We start from the raw sequence: 14,394 nt of genomic DNA, 5'->3' as shown, positions 1-14,394 counted from the left end.
TACTGAAATATTAAAAAACAAACTTATGGACTCCATAAAATTTATCCATGGAGCCTAAGTTACGAAAATCTTCTCTAAGAAATGCTCACATTGATGAAGTGGCTGATGTTCTAAAGTACTGACCAGAATATCACACAGGAGGAGACAACAGAGGACGCCAATGCCACCATCAAAGCTATTAGGGGTGTTGGATCCTTCCTCTCCACCCTCCATCCTCCCAGAGGAAGGAGACTCATATTAATCTGCATCTTTCTTTCTCTTACAGGCCAACAGACTACACATAAATAGCTGATTAGGGAATGCCTCTCACCCTGCCAATCAATTATTTCCTGTCTGCTAAAATGTCAATGTCATTTTGAATAATGTTCAATGCCTTCCATGGCCAGTACCTTCTGATGCTGATCTACAAGTCTTCACAACACACAGTATGATTCTTCTGCAAAATCTGCCAGCGCTTTGCCTCGGTCTCTTTTCTTGCTGCTTAACCTGGAGGTCCAATGACCTCCAACGCTTTTTTACCATCCTTCCTAATGGCTACTTTTGTATTGAAGTCACCTAGCTGTACTCCCTTCCCTGCCTCTCACATTCCTCCAACTCAGAGGTCGCCTCCTCCTTGAAGCTGCCACAGATTCAAATATCATAATGTAGATTGTTACAAAATCTACACAAGCAACTCTCACCTCTCTCCCAGGCTCTTGTCCCCTCATTGCATTCACGTACATAATCACTGTTTGATTTGTTCTCCTGGTTCTGCTCATTTCAGTCTAGACCAGTCCCTACAAGTCTTTCCATCACATGCCATATGTTTAGCCAAAGCCCAATCAATGGGCACCCACTCAGTTTCCAGGCTTTGCTAAGACACAGAGTAGACTATTAATATTTAGTACACAACGGACTTTTGTTTTTGCCTTTGATTTCCTTGGGGGTATATGCCCAGTATCTGAATAATTGCTAATTATTTTCCAGAACAGCTAGATTGCTTCACAATTCCGACAGTGCATTAGTGCGGGACTGTTCAATTTTTTGTCACGGAGTAAGGTGAAACCCTAGAGTTGTTTTAATTGGATTTCTCTTACTATAAGTGATTTAGAGCCTGTTTTCATGTGATTATTTATAACTCACAAATCTTTTTAAAATTGGTTGTGTCCCAGGAGAACAATGTAAAGACGAAAAAACTTTGAAAGATTTAAAAACTCTGATTGCTCCAATGACCAACCACAATTCTAGAGGACCCTTAGTGAAACATATTCCCCACCTCCTGACTGAGAGGCAACGGAATCAGGATGCAGAAAGAGACATTTTTTTTGGACACGGCCAAAGAGAGAATTGGTTTTGCTCGACTATATGAAAGTTTTGTTTTTCTTCCCTCCATCCCTGGGGGTTGGAGAGGAGGAAGAGAAAATAGATTTTTGTTAACTAAAAAGCCATTTAATTAAAAAAGCAATTAGTCATTTCTATCCCTTATCTAGTCCCCCATGACCTTGTTGAATATCTCCATGTGGAGGGTCCATAGGTATTTGAAATGCAACGTGTCTGAAACAAAACTCATCAGTTCTTCCACTAAACCCATCCTATCCAACTTCCCTATTCTGTTAAGAACCCCCCCCCTCTGGTCACCCAGTTCAAACCACTTTACTTTCCCTTACTGCCACCCCCCACTTCCAAGTCTTATCAATTCTGCCTCCACATCTCTTCCATTGAAGATGACAGAATCTTTGTACAGGTTGTCACAGAACCATGGATGGAATGAGCTGGAATGAGCCAATGAAGCCATAGTACAATCCCCTCATCTTATAGATAAGCAAATTAATCTCCAGAGAGGTTTTGCCCACAGAGACTCAATGGCAGAACTGGGATTGGAACTCAAGTTCTCTGACCCCACCCCCTGTGATTTACTCCCCCCCCCCCACTCCCATTTCAGGCCCCCCATGACCGATCGCCTGTGCTGTTGTAATAACCTCCTCCATCTCTAATCCCTTCCCTCTCTAACCTGGCTCCCACACAGCTGCCAAGTACAAATCTGACCTGCCTCTAGGGGAAAATGCTTCCTCTTCTTGGGGCATTTAAAGGCCTGGCCTCAAACAAACTTTTCTACCTGGGCTTACATTATGCATCCAGTGCACCAGCCATCCGTGCCCTCGATGGGACTTTCCCGGGTACCTGAAATCTTCCTTGTCTCCACCTCTTAGAAGCCCTGGCACCTTGCTCCAAGGCTGCTTCCCATAAGAGGCCTTCTTGGCTCCCCCAGTTGTTAGTGCCCTCCCCCTAAATCCCTTTATCTTTATTTGTATCTCCTTATCTGTATTCACTCTGTTCTCCTCAGGAGACAGTAAGGGACCCCCAGGAGACACTTAATACATGCTTAATTGAATTAGTCTGGATCACCAAAGGGACCCTGAGGATAATCTAAGGGCAATGCCTGCTCCCATTTCACAGAAGAAACTGAGGTCCAAAGAGAAGGGACTTGTCCTAGGTCACAAAGGTGGTAAAGAGGAGAGCTGATGTTTGCACCCAGCTCATCCAACATTAATTCCAAGTGTTTCTCTACCACATTTCACTGCCTCTCCCTGACTGGCATCCAGCTGACTCTTCTCCACCCTCTCCCTCCCCAGGGATCACAGTCCCCACCTTAGCTTGGTTGCCTCCACTGCTCTCCCCAGTGTGTGCTGCCACCTGGTGGTCAAAGCGGGGCTATTACACTGGACCCAGCACTACCTCCCTCCTCGGGTGCTGGTTTGTTTGTTGGTCCATGCTGGTTTATTGCACCACAGTTATTTCCAGGGATTTGTGCCAGCACCGCCCCTGCCTGCCCAGGGCCTCCCCTTATCCCTTCCCTCTGCCTCAGAGACAAAGAAAACAGCTAGAAAAACTGACAGTGACTGCCTCTGTCAAATCCTGTGCCTACCTACCATCCCCCTCTGCAGGGACCCCTCAGGCCCTCTGGGTAATTTTTTCAGTTGCTGGGTCACTGCATCAGCGCTTACAGTCACAGAATTGTAGCCACGATGTATACTGAGAAGAGGATGAGGGGGGGCAGGCTGGCGTCATTTAACCTCCAGCTACACAGTGAGGATAAATCACAGCAGCATTTATCCCAGAGATGTTGTGAGACTCAAAGGCGATCATGTAGTAAAAGTGCTTTGCAGCCCTCACAGCCTGTTAGGTCATCAGCTAAGCCTGCCCCCACCCTGGGGCTGCTTTCTTCCCTCTGCTTCTGTTCACACCAGTCTGTCCCAGTTTCTCTGAATTCTTCATCCTATCTTTCATTCCAGAGCATCTATATTCCTATAGGACGGTTTGTTGGACTAGGGGCAGACCTCTGGCTGCTGGTCTTCTGCTTCTCTGGTGCCATTTTATTAAATCAAAGGATTCAGAATTCCTTTGAAATGAGGCCTAGAGGCATTAAGTGGCTCGTCCCAATGTCACACAGCCAATATGTAGTGGAGCCAGGTCTCCTATAATATCAAACCCTGTGTTCTTTCCATTAAGCCATCGATTTGTCGGACATGGAGAGTGAGTGGAAAGGTGGCTGTGCCTGGAGCAGGGAGCTCACCTCTACTTATAAGACCTCCTCTTTGTACCTGCCCCAGTGTCTAGCGAGGGACTGTCTGGAACACAGCAAGAACCCTCCAGTCTGAGTGACTGCTCAAGAGCCAGTGGGAGCCCCAGCTTCAGGAGGAAGCTTATGGCCCGATGGACACCCTCAGTGATGTGCCCATTCCCTAAGTCCTCTGGTCTGGACTCAAATCTAGGCCTCTCGACTCCTACTCTACTACTGGTCTTCCTGTCATGCTGTGACACCTCTCCATGCAAACCAATGGTCCAGCCAGCCCAGCCTTCTCTGACAATGTCACCAAGGGAGAATCTGGAGAGGGGGGGCCAGATGACATCTGCCCCTCTTCTGACATTTAAGGACAAAGAGGCTAAAACTAGGTATCTGCCCCTCACTCCATGAGGGACTACGTTGGACACAGCTGGACAAAGTCAGAGGATAGCTCTGCTCTGGGGGTGGGGGGGGGGTCTCTGCATTTTCCTGGTTTTCCTCAGACTCAAGTTAATCTCCATGCTGTGCCCATGTTCCAGCTTAAATGTCAGCTGAGAAAGGCTACAGTGCTTGTGCCTGGAGCTATAAGATTTGGCTGGCAGACCTGCTCTGTAACTGCGACATGGACAAATCTGGACAAGTCCCTTCTCCTTACTGGGCCCCATCTGTAAAACAAGGGTGCTTAGACTATCGATGATCTCTATAATCCCTTTCTAGCTTTGACAATACATGTTCTAAGTAAGGGACTTGATAGTCTACGTTCTAAAGTTCTTCTCTAACCTTGAGGTTCTAGGATTCGAGGCTCCCGGAGGCCCTCTCTTGATTCCCTCAGCTTCTCTGACCCTGACTGAAGTCTACAATCCCCTTTCTGTGCTCTCCAATGGAGAGGTACCCACTTCCTCTCTGGTTTAATTTTGAGATAATGCCTCTATCTTGGAGTGACGTCCATGCCCTGCTATGGAAGCATCACCCAGGAATTTCCGTAAACTCTTTTGGACCCTGGTTATAACTGTGGCCCATATCTGCCCCTAAATGTAACTGTCAGAGGTACCCAACTCCAGTGAGCTCGTGGTGTACCTGGAGTGGCTGGAATCCCTAAGATCTCCTGACACAGCCGGGAGTACTCTTTGGCTGGGTCTGCTTTTGTCTGTGTATGCAGGGCCTGGTCCACCTTGGCGAGGACAATTTGACGAAGGTTGAAGAGACCTGTTCAGGAGAAAATAACTCATGAGATGCTGTTGTGTCGCCAGGTGTTTCCATAATGACCTTAGTAAGTCACCCCATTACCACCAGTTTAGAAACCTTCAGTGTTCTCTCCCCTGTGCTCATTTCAGCCCCACACACCCTTCCCCTCCAGCTTGGCCTGGAGGTGCCACCTCTAGCTTAAGAAGAATCCAGAGGCTATCACTGGCTTTCTGGTGATATTCAAACATCAACTTATTCACTGCCTTCAAATCACACCGTCCCTTTGAAGAAATCATAGGGAATGTGTTGTAGGCAAAGAACAATGCACTTGGAGTCAGCTGCTCAAGGTTTCAGACTTAGTTCTGCCATTAAGCTGATACTAGCTCAGTCCCTTCTCTCTCTCGCTTTTTTTTTTTTGTGGGGCAATGGGGATTAAGTGACTTGCCCAGGGTCATACAACTAGTAAGGGTCAAGTGTCTGAGGTCGGATTTGAACTCAGGTCTTCCTGAATCCAGAGTCAGTGCTTTATCCACTGTGCCACCTAGCTGTGCCCCCCCCCTTTGGGGGGGCAGGGCAATGAGGGTTAAGTGACTTGCCCAAGGTCACACAGCTAGTAAGTGTAAAGTGTCTGAGGCCAGATTTGAAGTCCCTTCTCTTTTCAGAGCTTTGCATTAGAAGGTCTCTCTTCTGAATGAACTTAAAAGTCTATTCTGTTCCACAGCCCTCACATACCCACACAGTTAGGCATGTAGAACCCACTGGGCACTGAAGAAAAACCCAAAGGGGATGGGTGAACACCAAACCTGTATTAGCTTGACGCGACTTGATGAGTTTCTCCAACAGCTCCTGGGGGATGGGCTCTCCAGTCTTGTAGTGCTGGGACATGCGCTTCAGCGGCTCCTTCTCCCACACCCAATTTTCCAGCATCTGTGACGGTGCTTCCACAAAGTCTCGCTCCACATGGGTCCCACTGAACATGGCAAACTCTGCCTGTGAATGTGGAGACAAAGTAAGGCCCACAGACCACTGTGGTCAAGGAACCCCGCCATGTTCTACTTGTCGTCTTCCCCTTCTAGTTGGACTTTACCAAAGCTTGTGCTAGGTTAAGTCAATGCCATCTGTAGTCCCTAACTTTACCCATAGGAAGGAATGTCAGTAATGGGGAAAAATGAGCTTTCAGAAGGTGTCTGATAACAATCTGGGCAATACTGTTCATTTGGGGCTAGTTCCCAAATTTCCTTAGATTGTAATATGCCTATCAGTGTTTAGGGCACAGTGCTTTATGGTTTTTCTACGTACATTATGACTGTCTAGTCCAGGGGCCAGTGCCTAGGGGCCAGATTCAGTTAAAGCCTCTGAGCTAAGAATGTTTTTGACACCTTACATACATTCTAATTGTATCTCAAACTGTAAAAAACACCATTATGAGCTTATGGGCCAGCCTGACACAGGCCATGGGTCAGATCTAGCCTTGGGCCGTAGCTTGTGGACGCCGATCTAGTCATTTACTTTTTTTTTTTTGGCGGGGCAATGATGGTTAAGTGATTTGCAGTTGTCTGAGGCCGGATTTGAACTCAGGTCCTCCTGAATCCAGGGCCGGTGCTTTATCCACTGCGCCACCTAGCTGTCCCTAGTCATTTACTTTCTTTCTTTCTTTCTTTTTTTTTTTTTGTGAGGCAATTGGGGTTAAGTGACTTGCCCAGGGTCACACAGCTAGTAATTGTTAAGTGTCTGAGGCTGGATTTGAACTCAGGTTCTCCTGAATCCAGAGCCAGTCCTCTATCCACTGTGCTACCTAGCTGCCCCTAGTCATGTACTTTCCATTCCAAACCCTTTCTCCAGCTGCCCATGTTTCTCAAATTGCTCTAGATAAAGAGCTGTCAGGACTTAAGGAATTCACTAACCTCCATGTTGCCTGTTTCCTCAAAGTAAAACCAGGGGGTTGACTAAGAGTAAGGCAGGTTCTACTGTTAAGTCAAGCGACCTGGATTCTAGTCTTAGAACATCACTGGAGGCTCAGTTTTCTTGGCTGAGAGAACTAGACTAGATTGCCAAGATCAGCTCCCTTCTAGGTTTGACATTCGGTGACTAATCAGACCTTCTATCATACCTTTAGCCCGTTGTCTACCACAGAATGGCAAGGGAGAGACTGGTCTTGCTTCCTGCAGGGCTCTGCTCGGGCTCAAGGGCCCCTTCCCCTGACCTCTCCCCACCACAGGCTCAGCCAGCTGGCTAACTTAGTCTGAGCTCAGGAGAACCCAAATCACAGCCCAACACTAGTGCTGCTGCTGGCATGTGGTGCCTCAGGCTCTGCCTGGGTTTCTGTCTTCTCCTTCCCTGGTCTCAGATGCCTGACCGACCCACTGGGCCTGACCCTGGGTCCACAAGAACCTATGGCATCCACCTGCTCTTCTGATGCTATTGCAATCAGGGGGATGGGTAGTTGAGCTATATGAGCAACAGCTCCCAATCTCCTGATGAGGGTGCCAGCCTTTCCCTTCCCACAGCAGCCTGCTGACAGCACATCAAAGAAAGCCAGGGAGAGCAAGGGAGCAAAGCAGCACACCCCCAAGGATTCTGGGCAGATGGGGCCCCTAGCGAGGCTATGGGAAAAGTCTGATGAACTGGGCTCAGTCACAGAATTCACCAAAGGGCATGACAGGCCCACGGCCAAGAAGACTCCCTCCTCAGAATCTGGGTGGGTGACTGTGTCACCAGGTCATGAACCAGCACATCCTCGACAACACTTCCGGGCCCTTCTCAGTGTCGGGGTCACCAAGCCCTGGTGGTCAGGGGCTGCCAGGTCTTGCCAGCCAGGCTCCCTGGACCTGACCTCTGCCCCACCCCCCACCCAGGTTGTGACACTGGGGTGCTCCCAGCCACGGGGCCATCATCAGTGAGTGCATTTGTGTGGGATGTCAGCCTCACCTGAGAACAGAGCTGGTGCATCACGTGCCCGAACTCATGGAAGTACGTTTCCACCTCGTCATGCTGCAGCAGGGAGGGGGCATCTGGGGTGGGCTTGGTGAAGTTGGCCACCATGGCGGCGATGGAGATCTGCCGGCTGCCATCCTTGAGGAGACAGCCTGGTTGTAGGCCAAAGCAGGCAGCGTGACCGTACTTCCCTTCCCTGCAGAAAGGGGAAGGAAATGAGTCAAGGCCCAGGCTTCAAGGATAAGCGGTGGGGGGGGATCTCCCTCCTAAGGCCTGGTCACCCTCCAGGGCTCATAGAGAAACAATGTCTTATAGTGAAGAGAACATCTGACTAGGAGTCAGGCCAACCTGGTTCCTGGCCTAGCTCTTCCTCAATGCGTGACTGTGGCCAAGTCAGTTTCCTCTTCTGTAAACTAGACTAGAAGAAAGTGCCTACTTCTAGAATCATAGAGTCCTAAAGTCAGAGTAGAGTAAGGAGCCAAATATAATATGGGATAAGTATGAAGTCAAGTACAGCTTGATGACTCAGTGGATAGAGTGCTGGACCTGGAATCAGGAAGACTGGAGTTTAAATCTGGCCTCAGATATGTACAAGCTGTGTGACTCTGGAAAAGTCACTTAACCTAGCTGCCACCTAGCGGCCCCAACTCCTGGGGGCTATTGCACAAGTGATACTTCCAAATTTCTTCTTGTTTTTAAAAATAGAAGGGGCAGCTAGGTGGCACAGTGATTCAGGAGGACCTGAGATCAAGTCTGGCCTTAAACATTTAACAATTAGTAGCTGTGTGACCCTGGGCAAGTCACTTAAACCCAACTGCCTCACCAAAAAAAAAAAAAAAAAAGAACCTCCACTCCAACCCCACACCCTCCCTTGAGTCCCAACAGTCTGCTGGACAACCATCTCGTGGCATCCCAAGTTGAGCTGTCACCAGAGAGCCTGCCCTCCTCCCTGGTAATTACTCACCGGGGGTACAAGTCCAGGTAGAATTTCCCTATCACTTTGCCCGAGTCAACATCCCGAACTGAATAGAGTTTCACATCCTCATGCCACACCTTGGCATTCTCTTCCAGTTCAAAGGTCAGTCCCAGGAGCTCTTGGTAAATGCCCAGCAGGCCCATGGTGACCACCTGCATGGGGAAGTACTCCTTCAGCAGGTTCTGGTCCACATTATAGCGTGTCTCCTCCACCTGATTCATGTAGTAGCGCATGTCCCAGGCATTGATTCGGTTGTCGAAAGCCAGGGCCCGCTTCTCACATTCTTTCTTTTTCAGGTCCAAAATGATGGCTCGCTCTTCCTCCCCAAGAGGTTTTAGTTTCTGGGCCAGTTCATCTGGCAAGGAAGATAGCATTTAAGGGAGTGAATATTAATAATGAGGGGTTCCCAGAGCATTCTCCTCCCAACAGTCCTGTGAGGCAGGTTGGCAAGCACCATGAGGCACAGTGGAATGAGCACAGATGTGGAAACGACAGGGGTTCAAGCCCCAACTTCCCGGCTATGACCCTAGGCAAGTCCTTCAGTCTCTCAGGTCTGTATGAGATCTCTCTACTGTGCTCTATAGCTCTAAAGGCGTAGACTGGATTAGGCTGGCTCTACAGCTGAAGGCTCATAGGGGTCAAACATCCCCAAGCTTACCCACCCAGTGTCAGAGCTGGAATGCCAGCATGGATGCCATCCCAGCTCAGCACCCAGCACTCTTCCCCGTACTCACACTCTATGGCACCCCAGACTTTTCAGAGCTTTTACACATGTTGTCTCATTCAGTTTAATCACCACAACAACCCTGTGAGATAAGCAGGCTAAGTGTCAATATCTCCATTTTCTAGACTAAGTCACTAGAGCTGAGAGATGTGATGGAACTTGCCCAATGTCGACAGCAGAGCCAGCCCCCAAGCGCAGAGCTGCTCACCATGCTGGAAGCCCTGGCTGGATGAGAAGGTGGTGGGCATTACCTAGGAACGTGGCAACATCCTGGCTAGTTTTGGCCATGTTCATCTCTAGGACGTAGTCGGCATGAGTATTAAATCCTAGCAGGCTGGACTTCTGGGCCCGGAGATCTACCAGCTCCTGGAGGATGGCACAGTTCTCCTGAGAGAGATCAAAGAATGAACATGCATGGTGAAGTCATCCTGGGCTTGCACTGGGGGACTCACAATGGCCATACCTCCCAACCACCAGCAGGGCCCACAACCACAGCATCCTGCTGGCAAGAAATGAGGGAAGCAAAGCCATGGGGGTTTAGAAGTGGAGGAAGACAGAGGGATGTAGAGCCTTGAGAAAGGGCCTTCAGGTGATCCAACTTCCTCCACTCAGAGATGAGGAGACTGGTACCCAAGGTCCCAAAGACAGTAAGTAGTAGAGCTGGTGACTGAAACACAGGCCTCTGTGCATCTCTCTTATTTTCTACTCTGTGCTGTTGTTGTTGACCAGTCACGTCCAACTCTTCATGACCCCATTTGGGTTTTTGTGGCAAAGAAGTGGTTTGCCATTTCCTTCTCCAGATCATTTTATTAGTGAGAAACTGAGGCAAAAGAGGGTTTAAGTGACTTGCCAAGGGTCACACAGCTGCTAAATACCTGTGGCCACATTTGAACTCACGAAGATGAGTCTTCCTATTGCTCTATCCTAGCAGCCCTTTTCTACTCTGTACCACACTACTAGACTCTAAGTTCCATGAAGGCAGGCCCCTCCCCTTAGCTAAACTCTATTTTCCTTCCTCGTTGCCAGGGACTATCCTCAGTATCAGTATGTAGAGTTTTAATAAACAGGTGTTGAACTGAAAACCAGAAATAGATCAGAGGGGAGTGCCTGAAGTAGGGACAAGGGGTGGTCTGCCAAAATATCTTCTCTCACACTGTTTGAATGTGTCATTTTACTTGACACGGCCTGAAATTCCACCAGTTAGAGACTCATTTGAAACAACAAATATCCTTTTCTAAAAATTCATGAGAGCTGAGAGAATGAAACTGCTCACTTCTAGTTGAGAGTGAGAGGGAAGACTTCAAGGAAGAGGTGAAGTTGGGCTTTAGGGGTTGATAGAACTTTTGTAGGTGGTAGTGAATTCCTAGCAGTGGCCTTAATGCCAAGAAACATCGTATGTTTGGGGATGCTGTGACTAGTGTAGCTTGACGGGGATTAAGCAGGTAGGAAGGTAGAAGCAGAGTAGGAAGGGCCTTGAATGCCAGGCTAAGGGGTTTGGACTTGTTGACAAGAGCCGCTGAAGGTATCATCAGGTTGGGGAGTGATAGAATCAGAGTGGCGGGTTAACCTAGCAGCCAGAGCAAGATGGATGGAAGGCAAAAGAGACCAGGGATGGCAGTCAGGAGGACACTGTCAACAAGAGGTGATGGAAATGAGGGGCTGAACTAGGGTGGTGGCTGTGGGAGTGGAAGGGAGGGGACAGAGAGAGACTGTCACAAAGGTGACTTGACTGGATGCAAGGATGCAAGAGAATGAAGAAAAGCTCTACGTCTCCAGGAGCTCCTGAAGGGACCCACCAATGACCAGGGGTTAAATATGATCTTGGGTACATGAGGACTCAATGACCAAGGCCAGGTGGCCAAGTGCTCCTTTTGGTAAAGGAGAGTAATCTCATCTACCTCAGAGGGTAGGGCCTCAAAGGGTTACCTTTCCCAGAGGAATCTGAACTTTAAAGGGGGAACCTGGAGGGAGGGAGGAGAGGGAGAGGGAGAGGGGGAGAGAGGCAGAGGGAAAGGGAGAGGGAGGGAGGAAGGGAGAGAGAGAGGGAGAGAGAGAGAGGGAGAGAGAGGGAGGGAGGAGAGAGGAGGGAGAAGGAGAGAGAGGGAGGGAGAGGGAGGTAGAGGGGAGAGAGAGGGGAGAAAGAGGGGAGGGAGAGGGGAGGGAGAGGGGAAAGAGAGGGAGGGAGAAGGGAGGGAGAAGGGAGGGAGAAGGGAGAGAGAAGGGGAGGGAGGGAGAGAGGGAGAGAGAGGGAGAGAGAGAAAGGGAGAGAGAGAGGAAGAGAAAAGGAGAGGGGGGAGAGAAAGAGAGAGAGAGAGAGAGAAAAGAGGGAAGGGCAGGCTTACATCAAGACGAATATCTCTCTCAATAAAGGATTTGAGCCATTAGGGACTAAGTACAATGAGCAATACTAGATTCCCTTATCCCCAGTAAGACAGGATTATAAACTAGCAAGGCTTTAAAAGGTCAGTGTGGGGGGCAGCTAGGTGGTACAATGGATAGAGCACCGGCCCTGGAGTCAGGAGTACCTGAGTTCAAATCCGGCCTCAGACACTTAACACTTACTAGCTGTGTGACCCTGGGTAAGTCACTTAACCCCAATTGCCTCTCTTTAAAAAAAAAAAAGGTCAGTGTGGTTCCTTCCAAAGTGGTCCCCCTCACCAACTGGCCTCGACTACTCTTTAGGAACTGCTTTCAGAGCCACAGGAGAATGCCTGACTCATTCAATGTGGGCCAGCTGCAATGATGATCCAAATCCTTATAAGGTCAGGTCTGGTCTTAGACACCAAAGGCAAAAAGAGGAAGAGGGTGAAGGTAAAGGAAGGAGACCAGCACCCCTGCCACTGAGCTGGAGCAGCCCTCTTACCTCCTTGCATCTACAGTTGAAAGCCTCTTCAACCTTTCTCCGGGTCTCAGGAACATAACACTTCTTTAGGAGAGGAAAGTAATGGGGGTACTTGAGAGTGACTTTCAACTTATCATCTGTGGTCTTTTCTAAGGAGTTCAGAAAGTCTTCAGGAAGGCCTCCTGTGGAAACAAGGGGAGGGAAAGGTAGGTTAATAAAAGCCCAAATCCTATCAAGTGGGCAGAAGGGACAAGGGCTCATTTTCTCTCTGCTTTAAGAAGGTTAAGTGTGAGTGACAGCATACTCCAGTGGGATCATGCAACACCTGGCATTAGGATCTGCAGTTCAGTTTCTGCATTTCATTTCCCCAGTCAGCCTCAGTTAATTCTCCCCCTGCAAAATGAAAGGGGTTTGAAGGCAATCAATAATCTCAAGAACCGTTCTGCCTCTGACATTCTATTTCTGAAGGTCTTCTCCTCCTCGGATATTTTGTGTTCTATGCCTGCCAGGGAGATGAGTGAGCATAGATAGGTTAACATTAGCCTAGAATTCTCTGAAATGTGGCTGGTTCAGTCCTTTGGGAGAGTGAGTCTGCTGCCCACTGCCTCCTCCACCAGAGTCTCCTGATTATGACACTGGGTGACCATTGCCTGGTCCCCATCCCATGGCAGGAATGAGGTTCAAATGAGAAAACGGAGAGGAAAGCCCAAAGCCTCACCATGCAAAGAAGAAGCTGCAGTCCAAAAAAGCAAATGCAAATGGGTCATAAGAGGATCCAGGAGAGTCAGAGAATTGCAGAAATAAAAAACAGAGTCTGAGGAAAGAGCCAGATAGTGTGAAAAGGACCTTTTTTTTTTCCTTTTTGGGCCAAAATGTAAATCTTGGGTCACTGTCTACGTCTCAGGCTTCCATGATAACCCAACACCACAAGGGCTTACTGGAAGACAATGGCACAAGATGGCAAGAACACCTGACTGAGAGTCAGAAGACCAAGAACCTCACTCCAGCTGTGCCCATGACTGTCCAAATCTAAAGCCTACAATCCCAGGTGCCTTCACCTACCCTGAGAGGAGGTGGGATTCTGTAATCTTTAGTGTCCTTTAGTGGCTCTGCATTCTAGGCCAGCCCAGAGATCCTGGTACCTACACCCCTTCCTTCCTTCCTTCCAAGAAGACCTTCTGAACTCAGAGACAAATGCTCAGCAGTCAGGTAAATGGATGAACACATATCAGGGCCCACAACATACAGCTGTGGTATTGCCCAAGTTCTGGTGGTGTTCTTGAAACCCTTTGGGATGTTCTAGATTCTGTCCCCTGGCCTGCACTGGTACCTGCCTGGCTACCCCCCTGCCTTAACTGACTTCTTAGGGTATGAACTCCTGGGATCCTAAAATAAACAGAATGCTAAATAAGAAGGGACCTGAGAGATCATATAATTCACTCATTTTACAGAGAGACTGGGGTGGCACAGGCTGAGAAGGTTTCTTGGCAAAAGAAGGGTTAAGATAAATTCATAGTCATTCGCTATCTCCTCTCTACTGACCTTCCTGTCACCCGGGCTCTTCATAGCCTTGGGGTCATCCTCAAAGCCTCACTTTTGTTTACCCCCCATATCCAAACACCTGCCATATCTTACTGATCCCACCCCACTCTCCCCACTCCCATCTTCCTTCCAACGCTCATCACCTCTCACCTCAGCTCATGCTAGGCTCCTAATCGGGTCTCCCTCACTCCAATCCCTCCCCTCTCCACAAAGCCCTAAGCCACACGCCCGCTAAAGTTTGATGACTATAGATAGGTTTGCCCCAGAGGTTCCAAGAGCTCCCTATTGCCTTTGGAATCAAATACAGACTCCTATGTCATGGAAAGACCTTCTTTCCATCATGTTACTCCCCTTCAAGTCCTCTGTGCTCTAACCAACTTCCACTCAACATTCCATCTCCCTTCTCACAATACCTCTGCACAGGCTGTCACCTTAGCCAGGAACCCACTTATTCCTTCCCTGTACTCATTAGAATCCCAAGCCTTCTGCAAAGCTCAGCTCAGGGCTCACATGAACCCTTAGGGAACTCCCTCAGCAACAAATAACACAATTACTTTGTATTTACTTTACATCTACTCATAAGTGTGCAGGTTATCTTCAAGATCTTTCTTAGAAGGTAAGCACCTTGAGGAAAAGAACTGGTCTTT

General features: G+C 48.7%; 1 protein-coding gene across 1 annotated transcript in view; it reads right to left on the bottom strand.

Moving 5' to 3' along the window:
- Nucleotides 1-14,394, bottom strand: part of THOP1 (thimet oligopeptidase 1) — a 45,374-nt gene that overhangs the window by 4,836 nt on the left and 26,144 nt on the right. The window contains 6 exon segments of the mRNA XM_043983291.1: nucleotides 4,622-4,750; nucleotides 5,533-5,719; nucleotides 7,658-7,859; nucleotides 8,628-8,994; nucleotides 9,615-9,750; nucleotides 12,227-12,387. Of these exon segments, the coding sequence (XP_043839226.1) occupies nucleotides 4,622-4,750; nucleotides 5,533-5,719; nucleotides 7,658-7,859; nucleotides 8,628-8,994; nucleotides 9,615-9,750; nucleotides 12,227-12,387 (1,182 nt within the window).

Source organism: Dromiciops gliroides, chromosome 1, assembly GCF_019393635.1.
Source record: "Dromiciops gliroides isolate mDroGli1 chromosome 1, mDroGli1.pri, whole genome shotgun sequence".
In the NCBI taxonomy this organism is placed as follows: Eukaryota; Metazoa; Chordata; class Mammalia; order Microbiotheria; family Microbiotheriidae; genus Dromiciops; species Dromiciops gliroides.
Note: the sequence above shows the minus strand (reverse complement) of the source record. Positions and strands in the feature narration are given on the sequence as shown.